This window comes from Nicotiana tomentosiformis, chromosome 12 (assembly GCF_000390325.3).
Source record: "Nicotiana tomentosiformis chromosome 12, ASM39032v3, whole genome shotgun sequence".
Classification (NCBI taxonomy): Eukaryota; Viridiplantae; Streptophyta; class Magnoliopsida; order Solanales; family Solanaceae; genus Nicotiana; species Nicotiana tomentosiformis.
In genome coordinates, this window is record NC_090823.1 from 35,923,498 (window position 1) to 35,941,392 (window position 17,895).

Below are 17,895 nucleotides of genomic sequence, written 5' to 3' on the forward strand. Positions count from 1 at the left end.
AAGGATAAACTTTCTAACTTTGAATTCCAACTTACCACTAAACTTCCTTCTAGACGCTATAAAGTCCACATTTCCAACAATACCCCTTATCCTCCCTATTATTTAAGTTAGGAAGTCCAAATCAGCATTATGAACAATAAGGCTAAAACTGTCATTTAAATACAGACTATTTAATTCTATTTTCTACTCTCTAACTTTCAACAATGTCCAATTTACAACTCCCCCTCTTTCTTCTTCTTCTTCTTCGTCGTCGTCGTCGTCCTCCTTCTCCTCCTTTCTTTGACATTGACCCTGTCTGTCTCTTTCACACATTCACACACTCATTGCGTGTATATATACGATACATATATATTAGACACACAGTAGGAATGTTTGTCTGCTTGGAATTTTCCACCATTTTCCTTTGATCCACCGTTTTCTTTCCAACTATATATATGTGTCCATTTTTTCTCAACAATTTCAAATACCAAATTTGTCACCACCCAATTGACTTCAAATAGCGTCTAAAAAAAAGTTTCAGTAAACCAGATGATTGTGGAGGCGGCGTTGGAGGTATTAGTGCCGTCGTGGTGGGAGGTGAAAGTCACCGTCGCCGCCACGGCATTCATCATAATTTCTTACTGGTGCTTTGCCCTCGGCGGCGGCGCTGCCTGCGGTGATGATCGCATTTCCGTCGATGATTCCGGTGGTGTCGTCGAGGATAAGCAAAAGGTTTTTAGACTTTTTTTTTTGCGTGGCTATTTTGAATTTATGTTATTTTATGTTTTTTTAATTTAGGAATTGTTGAAGAAATGCATATGGACAGAATTTCAAGTAATTGCTTGTTGTTAACGGTTTTAATTTTAGTGATAGAGGTTATAGGTTATTGATGATTTATTCACTGGATAAGTTGGGCATCGAACCCTGCAGCAAACAAAAGCCTAGTATTTAAATGGAAAATGATAAAGGGATGGGCCTATTATGACTTTGATCTGTGCACTCTCGGGGATTTCTCAGTTATAATTCTTTTTATTGGGCACTGATGATGAGATTTTGGGGGTAATTTAGCAGTATTTTACAAGTTATTTAAGTGGGAAGAGTTGTCTTTTTTGGAATTACGTGACCGATCAGTATCAGTTAGTTACATGAAATTGTTTTGTAGTGATAGAAAGTGACTTTGTTATTGCGTGATAGCAATTAGAAAGAAAAGGTGAAGAATCATGTTGCATTGATACTGTAGTGATGCTTAATAGGGAAAGATTTCCTTTGGAAGTAGTAGGCCAAACTGAGAAAGAAGGCTTCTTTGGTTGCTGGTTTGAAAAGGTAAAGTTAGGCCTTTCTAATTAGGTTGCTCTTTGGAAAAGCAAAACTTTGCCTTTCTACTTACTTCTAGGTAGGAAACGGCCAAATTCACTTTGGTTTTGCCATTGCTTACTTGAGTGTCTTGTTAAGGAAAAGATGCCAAGAATCAGGAAATACGATTGCGTCTCTTCTTGGTTGACTTCGTTAAATGTCATATTTGTTTATATGCTTATTGAAATTGCTGCCTGGAAAGGGTCAGGCTAGGGAATTGTGGTCACTTGGTCTCCTTATAAATGCCAATATGTGTGAAATTACATTTTTTCTGGATATTTTAAACTGGTTTGCGATTGAGGCATAGTAGTAGTAGGAGTCGTTGTTATAGTATATAAGTTAGAGTATGTCCTAAACATTTCAGAAACCTAACAACATATTGTGGTATAATGTGGAGATGGAATGATGTGTAATTTGGCAATAATATTGTTGTGTTCTATGGCCTTTATATTGTGTAGACCACAGATAACCCCCTTTTTTTCCGTGAAACAACTAATGATAGCATTGCCTGCCTTATTAGCAGACGGGCAATCTTTAAACTTCATTGAATTCCCTAGCGGTGTCGATGAACATCTATACAGTAGTAAAATATTTCATTCAGTGTTATTCTTCCGTGAAGAAAAAGTAAAAAAAGGGCAGCCCGGTGCACTAAGCTTCCGCTATGCGCGGGGTCTGGGGAAAGGCCTTGTGGTCTATTGTATGCGGTCTTACCCTGCATTTCTGCAAGAGGCTGTTTCCACGGTCCGAACCTGTGACCTCCTGGTCACATGACAACAACTTTACCAGTTACGCCAAGGCTACTCTTCAAGGAAAAGTGAATATGAAAAAGTGGATTTTTTTTTTAATCGATGAGGCATAGTTGATTGATTGATTGTGTAAGTTTACTTTCTTAACTCCAAAAGTTTGAATGTTGCAGGGTTGTTTTCCTTTTTCAGTGCGTCACTTAGGAACTCCAAACTTTTTTAAAGATGAAAATTCCGATGGAGGTGCACTTGGATGGTGTTTATGAATTTTTTATTTTATTTTATTTTGAATTTATGACAAGAGTGGGTTGCTCTAGTGGTGAGCACCCTCCACTTCCAACCAAGAGGTTGTGACTTCGAGTCACCCCAAGAGTAAGGTGAGGAGTTCTTGGAGGGAGGGAGCCGAGGGTCTATCGGAAACAACCTCTCTACCCCAGAGTAGGGGTAAGGTCTGCGTACACACTACCTTCCCCAGACCCTATTAGTAGGATTATACTGGGTTGTTGTTGTTGTTGTTGTATTTTATTTTGAATTTAGAAAAATCTTTTGTTGGAAATGTGTATATGACTAGTTTTTTCTTGTTCAAAATTATTTAGAAAATAATTATGTTTGCACTACATGTCTGATTAGATGTTTCTGGTTTAAAGTCCCTGACATATTATTCGTTTCACCTTCACCATATAAGCATTACAGTAATATGACGAACATGTGCAGTAGAACTATTTATTTGGGCCATAGCAATATAAAAAAGTAAAAAAGGAAAGGTAAATTATAATTTTTCGCTTTGAAAAGAATAGCATAAGATGAAGGTTGAAAATCTGGAACATGATAACAGGGAGAAAGAACATTTGAAAATTAACAAGAAAAGATATAATAAATCAAAAAGAAAAAAAAAGGAATTCTTATTGGCTAACTGGAATAAGTTTGGAAAAAGGTTTCTTGTATTATTCAGGAAAACATTTCTTTGGGAAAAGTAATTTGTTTTGTTAGCAAACAGATGTCTTTTTTGCTTTTAAACCTTTTCCAGAAAAATTTCTTGGGCCAAGCACTAGTTGTAGTGCAGCTTATTGAATTACTTGGGAAAAGGCGAATGTTCCATTTCGAGAAAGTTGATATTACTTTGAAGTTTGAAGAACCAAATTAGAAACGAAAACCTCAATTTGAAGTGGAAGGAGTATACACTTGGTTATTTGTGAAAAAGCTAACTCATAAAATTTAAAGCAGTTGGCAATAGATGTTTGGAGTTTTGAACTTCCCAGCTGATTAATATGTTTGAACATGTTAAAGGAGTCAGTAAATAGAAGAAATCAACCACGCGTTAATGATTTTTTAATCAGTCATGCATTGATGATTTTTTCTTTTAAACTGCATCTACTCTAGATTAAATGCTTTTATTTTATTTTTTGAATATTCCAATATTAACCACTCTCCTAAACTACATTTTAACAAAATATGAATCCTCCCATATCATATGACCTAGATCAGTTTATGATGGTTGACTTCATTCGATTTTGTGTTGGAAAATGTTTGATTTATCTTTAAATAGAAATTGTAAATTTAAAATATATGGGGAAAACACTACTGGTAAAAAACTTTTGAAAAGATAATTAGAGAAGACTACGTTGAAGAAGGCTGACGGTGACTACCTAGATAGTAAATAGGTTAAACAACATGGGAAGGACTTGGTAATAAATTATGCCTTACCTTTCTAATCCACAAGAACCAGAAAGTAATCAGTGGTTCCCATCTGTTCACTCACTTAACATAAACAATCTATGTTATGAAATCCTGATGTAATATGCTGCCAAGTTAAAATTAGAAATTTTGGATTTGGAATTGACACATATTTTCTATGCAAAACATTTTATCAAATTAATCAATAGTAATGTCACTCATCTCTTTGATACAGGTAATTTTATAATGGGCTGATAATTTAACATTAATGTATGTTATGTTTACTTCAGAAAATTTATCAGGAGTCACGGTTAACATGAATCTCCCACTTCACTGAGAGTTTCTTGATAAATTTTTCCTTGATTTGAGACTTTATGAACCTTGCCTGAACTGGATAACATTGAGATGGTTGTTTATTTAGTTTGTTTCCTTTTCCTCTTTTTGGCCTTTGTTTCAATAGCTCTCTTGGGAATTGTGGTTATAAACCTATTATCTATTTACATTGAGTACTTTCTGCTTGTTTGACATGTAGTTCTACACTTATTTTGCAGATGGGCCAGTTAAAAGGAGACCCTCAAACTAATTCTGCATATATAATCAAGGTATTTCTGAACTTGGTGCTCCTGCTATATGTTATCACTCTTATCTCTAATTGTGGTGTATTGTATTTTATTGCTAGTACTTACAAAGGTAATGCGTTATGTCTTGGGATTTAAATGCATGCAGTAGCTTTGTTAGCAATTCATAGTTGACCAGTGTTTTTCTATATTCCAGGTTGAACTATTAGCTGCTAAAAATCTCATTGCTGCTAATTTGAATGGGACGTCGGATCCATACGTAATCATCACTTGTGGCACACAAAAAAGATTTAGGTGATTGTATATAATTTTGTTATCCTGTTATCTTGGAGGGTCAGTTATATAAAGAGATGTTTCCTAGTTATATCTATACTTCCTTTTATTGCTGTGACTGCAACCAATCTGCATTGTTGAAGAGGAAGCATGATGATTTTCTTTTGCGAGTATATATCTGCAAATTGAATGTCAATATATGACAGAAACATGAGAGATTAGTTGACTTGGTCCCTTCTGATTGCTATTAAAATTTATTTAAACAAGCATTTCTTTTGACTTGACGATCAATTAAAAACTTTGTTACATCTTAGTCCTTTCCTTTCGTTGAAAGTTTGTTCTAGTTCTACTTCTAGCTGGTAAGACAATCTTCCTCGGTTTTCACCATCTTCCAGATTTTCCAAATAAAATGATGATTATGTCAATATTGCAGAAATGAGATAAAGTCATTTTGAGCTTTATGTTGGAGAAAACAGAAAAGATCTAATATTGGTGGTTAATTTTGGTTTTAAGATAGTGTTTCACTTCAGGTAATCTGTAGTAACAGTTGAAAGTCAATCACAGCTTTTCTAGTCAGCTGTGGGCATACATTCTTTTCTCAATGAAGTTGGTTTGTTGACGATGCGTACATCTAAGATTTGTCCTTAGTTCATCATTTTTTTTGGGGGGGGGGGGGGGGGGGATGGCTGGAGGGAGAGAGAGATAGATGGTTATGCTCACAAGGCTTGAGATATATGCGTGTGCGCTCACGTATTCTTGGGCTAATGAGGGATGGATAATTTACAAAAGTTGGTGCAGTTCTTTTATGAAAGCATATACTCAGCATGTGTTATTGCATCTGTTAAACATATTTCAAGTACTACTTTTATACCTGTTGTAGTTCAATGATCCCTGGTTCAAGAAATCCTATGTGGGGGGAGGAGTTCAACTTTTCAGTTGATGAGCTTCCAGCAGAGGTAAGCTATTCAACACATCTTATCAAATGAAGCAGAAGTGCAATGCTGTGTTTTTGTAATACTCTTTGGATATACTGCTATTATTTCTATTTGTTACATTAAGTTGAGGCTACATGGGCATGGTGATCTTGGTCATTTTCTTTACAATAATTCTTTCACTTGATTGTGCGGCAGATAAATGTAACAATATATGATTGGGATATAATTTGGAAAAGTGCTGTTCTTGGTTCGGTGACTGTACCTGTTGAAAATGAAGGTCAGACAGGTGCTGTATGGTATACATTGGACAGCACGTCAGGGCAGGTGTCTATTGATTGTTTCATCTTTTTTTTCTTCTTTTCAGAATAATGCATCATAGTTTTGATTGATGTTGTGGAGGTTCTATCCCAATGAAACTGAATCATGCCCGTTTCTTTTACAGGTTTGTCTTCACATTAAAACAGTAAAACTCAATATCAATTCTTCAAGGTAGGGCTCTGCTCCCTTCTTTTTTTGGGGCCTTATGTTTCTTCCTGTTTGAATTTCAACCATTCTGTGTGGGACTAATGCTATCCACTAAAATGCTTAATCTGATAATGGTCATTTTAGCTTATTAGGGTCCCTTCTTTTGGTTCATGCTAGCACTCTTTGCTTCTCAAATGCACATACTATTTCAAAAGATGAGTTGAAGTTTGGATTTATGTGCAATAAGGAATTTTGTGATTGGATTTCTTACAAAGATGTTTATGTGTAATGATAAAAAGTAGTTAAATGAATCTCACCTTCCCCTTTTCCTCTTAAAGTCTCCTAACTGTATGGAATGCTGCAAATGATTCTGCAATGAAGTTTTTGATGAGTTACCCTGGAAGGAATGTTGGGTATGATCCTGGTTTGGTAGGGGCTACTGCAAGGCATGTTGTGACGTTTGCATCTGATCCGAAATTCATAATGGTTTTGAACTTAATCGACATGATTTATACTTCAAATATTTCACTTATTTGTAGTCTGTTTTCCATTCCTTTGTTTGTAAAAATGTTTGTATTTGTAGTTTTTTTTTGCGCACATCTTGTTCATTGACCTAGAAAAAGCATATGATAGAGTACCTAGAAAGGTCCTTTGGTGGCTATAGGCGAAGAAAGGAATTCATATTAAATATATAAATGCGACAAAGGACATGCATGAAGGAGTCATCACTAGCGTGAGAACAATAGTAGGAGAAACACAGGAGTTTCCCGTAACCATAGGTGTATATTAGGGATCGAGATTGAGCTCGTACATGTTTACCCTTGTTATAAATGAGCTATCCAACACAATACAAGATGAGGTCCCATGGTGTATACTATTTGCTGGTAATATTGTGCTAATTGACGAAACGGGCGAGGGTGTCAACCAAAAGCTTGGCCTATGGAGAAGTACTCTAGAGAATAAGAGTTTAAGGATGAGTAGAAGTAAAACTAATTCTATGCACTGTAAGCATAGATAACATAATAAGCGCGAAAACGAGGTGAGATTAGACGGGATTGCAGTGCCTAAATGCAAGCAATTCAGATATCTAGGCTCGTTGTTATAAGAAAATGAATTCATAGATGACGATGTTACACAGATTAAATTCAAATGGTTGAAATGGAGGAGTGTTACCAGGGTATTATGTGATAGAAGGATGCCTACCAAAGTGAAAGGTAAGTTTTATGGAACAATTATAAGACCAACAATGTGTAATGAGAGTGGATATTGGGATGATAAGGTCCAATACATCCACAAGATGAGTGTCACAGACATGCGGATGCGAAGATGCATGTGCGATAATACAAGACAAGACAAAATTAGAAATGATCACGTTAATGAGAAGGTTCAAGTAGCACATTATTGAGGATAAAATCAGAGAAGGTTGCTTAAGATGGTATGGTCATGTCCTGCATCGACCACTAGATGCACCATGGTGAGTCTAGGTGGTAAAAGGAGTCGAACTAGACCTAAGATCACTTGGAAGGAAGTTTTGTCGAAGGACCTACAATCTCTTGGGATCCATGCAGATTTTGCAAAAGATCGGACAAAGTGAAAGAAAAAAAACTTTATAGGTGATACCTACTAGTTGAGAATATATTTAGTCGTGTTAGCAGTTTTACTTTACGTCCTGCTTTTCTAGGAGTTGTTTAGTCTTTCAAAGATTTATACGTCAGTAGAAAATATTAATAAACTCTAATACTTTCTTTTTTTATTTTATTACTCCCTATGTTCCAATTTATGTGGCAACAGTTCCTTTTTAATTTGGTAAAAAAGAATAACTTTTTAAATTTGGAAGCAATTTAACTTAAACTTTTCCACACAAATATCTATGGTTTGTGACCACAAGTTTAAAAATCTTCCCTTCTTTTAAACACCGCGCCAATTCAAACTTCGCCAAATAAATTAGAACGGAGGGAGTACTATTTTTATTTTACATATTAGTGGCCTGAGATGAGTCTAAATGGACATGGTCATCGAGGATTGATATAGCCATCCTAACTTGCTCGGCACTGAGGTTTAGTTGTTATATTACATATGTATTTGTTTTACTTTTTGTTCAGTTGCGTCTTTCACTAAAACCTTCGCTCTGATTGCACTTGAAGTCCAAAAGGACCTTGGTGTTTAATACCGATTTAAATGTTGCTTTGTGTCCTGCTAAAGTCCTCACAAATGTATAATGAATTAGGTTCAGGTTGTGAAATTCTAAATGTCTTCTAAAATGACTTGAATGTTTCTAAGAGGATATTTTCAGTTCCCTAAGTTCTGTTCTGGAGAGCTTGTATGGTTGTTAAGCATTCAACATTATTTGTCAGTAGAGCACAATTCTTAGAACGTAGCTTATATAGCCGTTAAAGAGGTTAGACAGTACTTTCCCTTTTGTGGAAACTCCTCTTTTAATAGTTCCTTTTTGATAAGTGACTCTTTATATTCTCTATTTCACTTGTTGGCAAGTGAGTAATGAGATGTAATCTTCTGGTTTTTTGTTGCAATCTTTAGATAATGCTCCTCTAATTTGCAATTACAAATAAAATAAGTGAATAACTCTTTGAACAAAACTTGCTTTCAACGGAGAGTTGCAGGAGACTTATTTAGGATTAGTTATTCTTTCTATTGCTGGAATATTATTGATTCATCAAAAAATTATTGATGACAAATCATTATAGTTCTGTCATATCTATCTCACCAAAAAATAATTTTTCTGGGAACTGGTGGATAATGTTCTTTCCCTCTTGTTTTCTTTCTGGTTTCTTAGGGGTTTGAATGGCTGTGGTAATACTCGTAGAAGGATTGCTTTGGATAAAGAAGGACCTACTGTTGTTCATCAGAAACCTGGGCCGTTGCAAACAATTTTTGATCTCCCTGCTGATGAGGCAAGTGCGGATTTGTGTTTGTATAGAGGTCTCTTGGTTTTGAAAGGACACTAAGTTGGAAAATTGGACTATTCAGCTTGATTGCAAAACGAACTATTAATTGCAGGTTGTTGAACATAGTTACTCTTGTGCACTTGAGAGGTCATTTTTGTATCATGGACGTATGTATGTCTCTTCCTGGCACATTTGCTTCCACTCAAATGTGTTCTCAAAGCAAATGAAGGTCAGTTCCACCTTAAATTTCTACGCCCTAAATTGGAAGTTGGAACCTTATGGATCTTCTCTCTGAACTTTCTCATGCATTTGTTGCATACAATCAGGGAATTAGTTACAACTCTTTCTAGTGTGACCTTTCTGGTGGATATTGTGAACCTTGGAGAGTACAACAACAACAACAACATACTCAGTATTATCCCACACCGTGGGGTCTGGGGAGGGTAGTGTGTACGCAGACCTTACCCCTACCCCTACCTTGTGAGGATAGAGAACCTTGGAGAGTGTTATTCAAAAATTTGTTGGAATTTTTTTTCTTGATTGATAAAAAGAATATTGAATTCGGCTAAAGACGTTTCTTTTCTAATTTCCCTCGTAGACGCGGTTCTATATCCTAATGTTTCTCTTTCTAACCCTGAATGTAACTGGTCATGACCGTATTTTCTCCCGACATTTTTATATGTAGTAAATTCATCTCAAGAATGCTGAAACTTGTGTATACTGGGCTGCTTATTTAACCATGCTTAAATTTCTGTTTTCACAGGTAGTTATTCCTTTAGGAGATATTGATGAGGTATGATATTATCTGTGTGTTATCAGGATTTTGTCATTTCCAAGTTGTCACAGTGCTTGGGATGGTTGTCTGGGTAATATTTTGGAAATTGATGGTAGTGTTATTTTGCTTTTAGATAAGGAGGAGCCAGCACGCATTCATTAACCCTGCTATTACAATAATTCTACGTACAGGTGCTGGCGGCCATGGGGTACCTCCTTTAGGAAATCCTGATGGTTAGTAAATCAACCTATTCTTCTAATTCAATCTCATTTATTTTCAATGTTTTTTCTTCATTTAAATGAGCCAGAACGTTGGATAGTGAATGAGCTTTTCCTTTTCTTCTTCATTTATATGGAAGATTCATATAGCCCCATCCAAACAGATTTGGGATTGAGGTGTAGATTGATTGATTGATTTGTTAGAAGAGATCTGTGATGATGTGTATAACTGTTGTAGACTGTTCGTACCAAGTTTTCCACCCGTGAGAATGCACGGGAGAAAAATCTATTATTGATTAACAATGAGACAATGAGCCCTATGTATAATACATATTCTACTCCTACTACAGTGGTGAGCACCCTCCACTTCCAACCAAGAGGTTGTGAGTTCGAGTCACCCCAAGAGCAAGATGAGGAGTTCTTGGAGGGAGGGAGCCGAGGGTCTATCGGAAACAGCTTCTCTACCCCAGGGTAGGGGTAAGGTCTGCGTACACATTACCCTCCCTAGACCCCACTAGTGGGATTATACTGGGTTGTTGTTTTTTATTCTACTCCTACTACATATGAGTATTTTACACATAACTATCTAACAGCCGGTACATACAAATCATATGTACCGAGCTTGTTACATAAAGCGATCGGCGCAAGCAACATACAAGGCCACTAGACTCCCCCTAGATTCCCCTTGAGCAACAAAACCAGGCGGTTGCTGATAAGTAGTAGTTGGCCAAAAAGTCGCCGGAGAAATTTGAAAATAGTGAGACTAAGACGAATTACACACTTCAAAATAGGTTTTAAAACACCACCAAAAAACAGAAACTTTTCTGGAAATTACTGTTCACACCGAAAAAATAAAATTTGTCAGAATTTGATGTAATTTATATGGGCAAGCTCGGAATCACTGGACGAGTAAGTTGTCCTGAAGAAGTTTTGTCAAAAAGTGGCCGGAATGGCTCACACGCTCCGGAAAAGTTACTGTAGCTCGCCGACAAATTCCAAAGTTCTTGGAATATGTTGTAGGAAATTGTACTGGTGGACTCGGAACCACCCCACGAAACAACTGTCCTAAAGAATTTTTTTGAAAATTCTGGCTGGAAACTGCTCCACGCGCCGGCGCGTGTCAGACGCGCTCGCCGGAACCCTAGTTCTGGCGGCGCGTGGAAGTGTGTGAGGGACTTTCTGCCGGAGCGATTGACTGGGGTTTTGTCGCTTGACTTTTCCGAACAAGATGATAGTGTTGGTTTTCGCACAACTTACCGATAAGGAGATAACGCAAATCAATCTTGAGTCGTTAACCAGAAAGACGCACAATGACTGACTTTTCTGTTCCGATTGGACTGGGATTTCTGGGGTGTGGTTGCACAAGGGTTTCAGATTTGATGGCGGTACCGGTATATGCACAGTACCACTGTAGCAGTGATGAACCCTGGGAACAAGACGAAGTTGCCGGAAAATTGCACGGCGACGAGATCTTTCTTCCCATATGTCGCTGGAATGACGCACAGTGATAATTTTCTCACTGATGTTCTAATACCTTGTGAGAATGCACAGGAGAAAAATCTATTATTGATTAACAATGATACAATGAGCCCTATATATAATACATATTCTACTCCTACTACATATGGGACTAGGACATATTCTACTCCTACTACATACGGGACTAGAATTATTTACACATAACTATCTAACACCACATACCAAGTTGCATATACTTTTCTCCTTGGCTGGATCAAAACACTTCTACTTTTATGAAAATTAAAATTTTGAAGTACCATGTATTATATAACCCAACAATTACTCAGGACCTAGTTCTAAACTTCTCAATGCAACAGTTTCCTATTTCTGCTACTTAAAACTCTAAAAGCTATTTGGACTAAAAAAAAGAACTTTAAAAGCTGTTGGCCCCACATGTTCTTCTAGTTAACAACAAACTACAAAATATACACAATAATCTCCGCTATAAATACTCTTGCAAGTGAATACAAGATTCAAATTGAAAAGAAGAGAGGTTGTTTGTGTTACTCATGTTAGAGGGTGAGTTATATTGACATTCTGGATTGTTAAAATCTATTTGCTAATCACATATCTTTTCAACTTCCAGGGAGGGTACGATATATGTTTGCGTCTTTTTGGAATAGGAATCATGCAATTAGAGCCTTGCAACGGTCAGCAACAGACTACCACGCCATGCTAGAAGCAGAGAAAAAGGTTTTTCTGTGCTTTTAATTAGTCCTTTTTCTGATTATCTGAGACACTAAGCAGTTATACATCTTTAGTGAAGGTTACTTGCTTGCACAACATCCTGGAAATCAAATTACCTGCTTCACTGTGTTTTCTTCTCTCTTTTTTTTTTTGGGTTGATGAAGATTTATTGATGAGATTGGGAAATCCCACATACAAGGTGTATATAAAAGTAGAGAATCTAAAAGAAAGACATGATTATTTTCAAACAACATCAACACTAACACTAAATCACTAAGTGCTCCATTAATACGGAAAATTTCCAATTATCTGTACAAAGAAGTTCTCTATCCCTTCAAATGCTCTCCTATTTCTCTCTTGGCATATTATCCACATGAGCAGCGGAGGAGCTCTTTCCTCTCATCCTCCTCCTCTCTCTTCTAATTTTTATCCTAGAAGCGTCTCTCCTACAGTCTATAGTATCACCCATTCTGCTCCAAATCATGCTCCAGACCATACAACATAATCTGTATGCAATAGGACAGAGAATTGGTTAGTGATTGACATCCTCTGCCGCTTGCTTCACTGTGTTACATTGTAAATATTTACTACCTAAATTAAATGTACCAAAATGTTCATGTAGCCTATAGGGTAGGTATCATGTAAGATACAAGTTCTAATGTATTAGCATAGTGGACATCAAGATTAGGTTTTTCATCTATTTGTCTTAATTCTTGTTGATGCAAGACTTCCGCTAGCGTAGTTAATATCTCTATTTGTGCTCAAGGTAGGAAGTAGTCTTTGGACAGCAGTATGATTACTATTTTCATGGATCTCATGAAGAGCTGTAGTGTGGTAGGAAGCCGTTTAGGCTGATTAACACAGAGGCATGTTGATGTACATTCCAAGCACGAGAATAGTTAAAGAATTTAAAGAGAGAAAACAAAAAAGAATAAAGGACTAGATTACTAGAATACATGTGTTGAGTTGTGATGGACCGTGTTTTATTTGCTTGTGTTCAAACATTTATAATGATTTGACCGCCTGGTAGCGCAGAAGAATGACATTAGAAACCTTGCTTACAATCAAATAGACCCTTGTTCCAAGGGAAAAAAGGCGTTTCATGAGTGAGTTTATCTAGATCAAGTGTATGGTTATGATCCTGGACAATAATATTAACATTGTGAGTAGGGGACATGGGTTTTTTCAGGGCAGACGCAACTTCATCTCTATAGTCTCTCTTTCATGTAGACTTTACTTTTAGTGTAGCTTTTTGTCATGCAGATATTGGGTTTTGTAGGAAGGATTATGGCTTGTAAACCAAGGCAAGTATCTCTTAAGTACCATTTATGAGTGTCTTCAAGGTGAATGCAACGGGTAACTGCAAGGAATGTCACAATTAACTAATAAGTGCTTCAGAAAAAACGTGTGATTCATGCGGAGGGTTTACTTTGCCTGTTAATTGTTGCCTGCCTAAATATCTTTATTACAAAAACAATGAAGCTCGTGTTTCATTTTTCTTAAACATCTTATCAACTTGTTGTCCAAGCAGAAGAGCAAAGGAATACACTCTTGATTTGGAGGCTTCAAAAAATTGCTATGTCATTTGTATAGCAATTTGTTATTGTCGCTGAATACTTCTGATCTCAGATAATGGTTCTTATGTAATGATTCTCTTTTTTGCTGTGAGCTTGCTGAAGCAACATCATGTGCAGAGATGTTCTTAATCTCAGCAGTTTTTAATTTTCTCATAAATCTCTGCTAGGAATTTGTTATTACTTAGACATGGACAGTTGTTCCCCAGAATCTCCTTTCTCTACCTGATACCATTTATCTTTTTGGTTGTGACAATCCCAAATTTTCTCTCTGTTTTCTTTTAGGAGAGGGAACAGTCAGCACTACGTGCACATAGCAGCTCGGTTAAAGGAAGTAAAAAGATGGATATGAGTCGGAAAGAAAATGTGTCGAAGACTGAGAAATCTCAGCCTTTTATTAAAGAAGAAGTCCTTTCTGGTATATACAATGTATGTATGAGACCTAAGCTCTTATCTTTTAGCAACTAGAATCTCTTGATACATGATACATGATTTTATTAAAAATTTTCAGGACATTTTCCCATGCACACCTCAGCAGGTTTTTGACTTACTACTGGCTGATGGTTCAAATTATACTAATGAGTATCGTACAGCACGTAAAGATTCTAATCTCAATGTAAGTTCAACCTTCCATATGCATATAGTTAGAACCCGTTTGTGAAATATACATTTCGGAGCATTAGTTATACAGTTTTTATCTTTTTGTGGATAAAGGGGGATGTTTTAGTAGAATTAGATGTCAAAATGATTTCTAGCTCAACTAAAATGCATCTTTTGGGTCATGGGCCCAGTCAAAAGTAAAAAAAGGTTGGTGATAGCTGAGTTCCAAGAGGCAATTAGCAAGTAAGAAAACACGAAGAACCTCTGATTTGATTATCAGGTTGCAGTGCTTATGCTTCTAGTGCAGTTTCTTATTAATCTCTATCTGTTTATTGGAAAGCAAGTAACCAGAAAAAGTGAACTTGGTGAAATATATTTGCCCCATAGCTTGAATGTGATGGTATGTTGTGTATACATCTAAATCTGCATGAAGTCTACTCAGTGCAGATATGCCCAGGCCTGACAGAAAGGGCTGAAGAAGGGCAACTGTTTTTAAAGTCTGATGAATTAGATCAATTACTGGCATTATTGTATCTAAGCACTATTCTCTGATGAATTAGATCAATTACTGGCATTATCGTATCTAAGCACTATTCCTGCACTTAAAGGATTTTAAGATCAACAAGGAATAAATTCTTATATTATACTGTTACTAAACAGCTCTAAATCACCCAAAATATGAGTGGACATTTAGCAAACTAAATTTAGCTTTATTCACTCTTTCTGCATACTACAGGAAAGAAAGTTTAATATGAGTTACTTCTGGATGGAACAGAAAGAAGTAAGCTTTCAGAATGATGAAAACTACTGCTTAAGTTTAGTTGATGTGTTCCTTGTGGACTAGAAAGAAGTAAGCTTAAGTTTCTGGACGGAACAGAAAGAAGTAAGCTTTCAGAATGATGAAAACTACTGCTTAAGTTTAGTTGATGTGTTCCTTGTGGACTAGACCTCTGTGTTCCTTTGTCTGTTAAATTCTACTGGCCACTACTGATATTAGTTCATTAAATTAGTTTTGAAGCACCAAAACGTTGTACTACGAGAAGAAAAGGAACTAAATAAAATATTTGACCCGTCATAGATGTATTTTGTTTATCTTGATGGAGCAAATTAGTCATCGTCTCAGGCATAAATGTTTTTTCCCGCGATGCGGTTAACAAAATTTAAATTATCTTTGCGAGGAGACATTACTCTGTGTTTCAGTTGGTCCTGTCTTGAGCTACAATGACCCAAAATAGAAATTGCTTTACCTCTGTGGCCTTAATGGTGACTAAACTTTCGAATGTCTTTATTTTCTTAGATCGGTCAGTGGCATTCTGCTGATGAGTATGACGGTCAAGTCAGAGAGATTACATTCAGAACCATATGTAACAGTCCCATGTGCCCCCCAGATTCAGCAATGACAGAGTACCAGCATGCCGTTTTGTCACCGGAGAAGAACATGCTGGTATTTCTCATCATTTCGTGCCACAATTATTTACTGGTTGCTTTTATGCTTTGATCATTTGTCTTATTTTTTTTAATTTACCATTTTCCTTTCTTCTAGGTTTTTGAGACTGTACAACAGGCACATGATGTCCCATTTGGATCATGCTTTGAGGTGCTGTTGCGTTTGGTCATCAGACCATATTCTTTTCCAGTATTCATGGTTTCAATTCCATGGAAGTCCTTGTAGATAATAACCCACTTTTGCTTTGTTCCATGGCTTATCCGCCAAGGATTGTTCCATATTTATCTTTCTTATACTGATTAGATTTGATATTGAATCAGGTCCACTGTAGGTGGTCTTTAGAGGCATCTTCTGAATCATCCTGCGTTTTAGACATAAAAGTTGGTAAGTTTCGTCTAGGCTATGGTTTTTTGTTCAGTTTGTAGTGTTCAATCCATTTGTCACTTTTCTGGGTCCTGGTCCCGAGTCCTTTCTGATGAGGTTTGTAAATGAAGCATTATGGCATTCTGAAGACGTCTCTTTAGAAAAGGGCATCGCAGTTCTTCGTGGCAATCCTTGATACTAGATTCTTGCTAGAAACAGACCCGGATCTGGAATATTTAATTATTCAGTTGTAATGCGCCACCTGGAATAACGTTACCTCTCTAAGAGATCAATTAGTCTGCCATTAATCTCTAGAGCATCTTTTGGCCACTCATCTTTCTAAGTCATCCTTGTGTTACAGTTCTGGCCGTCTTCTAGTTTATATTTGTTGTATGCTTTCTGTCAATTAACTTACTAGTCACCTTAAATATATTATTCTTTTGTTGACTCTTTTGGGGCTTCTACCCTTATCATTTATTACACTTAGATTTTAAGTCAAGTGAGAAACTGCTTGCCTGGTGCAATGGTTAGTGCCTTCACTTGTTCTTCCCAAGTTCCACCTTCTAAGATCATCTGATCTTAAGTTGCAGTAGTCCAAGCTGATTGTTCAGTATTTGCATTGTCGTCATTATTTATGTCTATATATCTGTGTGAAGTATTAGCATGATGCAGGCTAATGCGTAGTTAATAGGTGTCTGTTGTGTTATGTAATGGGTATTGTGAACATTGCGGTAGAACCGGGAAGATTAGAACCTAGAGTTTCAACAGCATATTCAAGAATGGGGATATGATATTGTGAAGTTGAACTAACTTCCAAGATTTGAACAGGTGCACATTTCAAGAAATGGTGCATTATGCAGTCTAAAATTAAGGCAGGAGCTGTTGACGAGGTAATTATCACCTTTGGAAGGATCCTTTTCCATTTATGTATAGCTAAGGTGACTTACAAGAGATTGATATGGGCTTCTTTTTCTCCTTTACTGTCTTCCACCTCCCCTATGCAGTACAAGAAGGAGGTTTCGACAATGATCCAAATGGCTCGTTCATATGTTGAATCCAGAAACTCAGGAAGTGAAACACAAAACGTTGCGTCTGGGCCTTCCGTTACTCAAGAAACTGCTAGTGTAGGGTAAGGTATACTTAGTCTCAAGAATATTGTAAGTGTTCCATATTTCTGTTTTGTTTCTTTGTAAGTAAGATAGTACTATAAGTCCATGTAATTTCAGCACAATCTTTTGATAGTAACTGCACCCTATTCCCCAAACGGAGGTCAAGTGGTGTGCTTTTATAATCTATGGACACAATTTTTGTATTAATGATAGCTGATTTTTTCTGGTGTCCTCAGTATATGCTTTTCTCAATATTGCTCTTTTCAAATGCAAAAATAGAAATTTATTGTCTCATCTCATCAATTTGGGAGCAGCTCCTCTCCAGGCAGTACTTTTTCCTTATCGGGAAAAATTTATCCACTGTGTTTTTACCGATCCAATAAATAACATGTGCCGTTACATAAACTGTTATCACTTACTATTATTCTATGTTATCACTTAATATTATTAATTGATACACATACGGGCATCAATTTTATAACTTAATTTTGGTAAACAAATAGACAAGAGTGGGTTGCTCTAGTGGTGAGTACACTCCACTTCCAACCAAGAGGTTGTGAGTTCGAGTCACTCCAAGAGCAAGGTGGGGAATTTTTGGAGGGAGGGAGTCGATGGTCTATCGAAACAGCCTCTCTACACATACAACATTGTGTGTCAAGATTCTATCTTTCCTTTCGGTTTTGACTAGAGATGTTCCA

The 17,895-nt window shown here is 36.7% G+C and overlaps 1 protein-coding gene across 2 annotated transcripts; it reads left to right on the forward strand.

Annotated features, from left to right (window-relative positions):
- The first annotated feature begins 380 nt into the window (after nt 1-380).
- On the forward strand, nt 381-17,432 carry LOC104110279 (BAG-associated GRAM protein 1-like). Of its 2 annotated transcripts, none has more exons than XM_009619745.4 (18): nt 381-711; nt 4,301-4,351; nt 4,524-4,621; nt 5,481-5,556; nt 5,731-5,859; nt 5,978-6,024; nt 8,795-8,912; nt 9,019-9,135; nt 9,670-9,699; nt 9,815-9,914; nt 12,004-12,110; nt 13,964-14,107; nt 14,190-14,294; nt 15,576-15,722; nt 15,822-15,875; nt 16,046-16,109; nt 16,917-16,978; nt 17,093-17,432. In XM_009619745.4, exons 1-18 carry the CDS (start codon nt 529-531, stop codon nt 17,219-17,221), a joined length of 1,761 nt encoding a protein of 586 aa, XP_009618040.1. In that variant the 5' UTR covers nt 381-528; the 3' UTR covers nt 17,222-17,432. The 2 variants fall into 2 exon arrangements, with proteins under 2 accessions (XP_009618040.1, XP_070048331.1); XM_070192230.1 differs by lacking the exon at nt 381-711 and adding an exon at nt 2,448-2,519.
- The last annotated feature ends 463 nt before the right edge of the window (nt 17,433-17,895 follow it).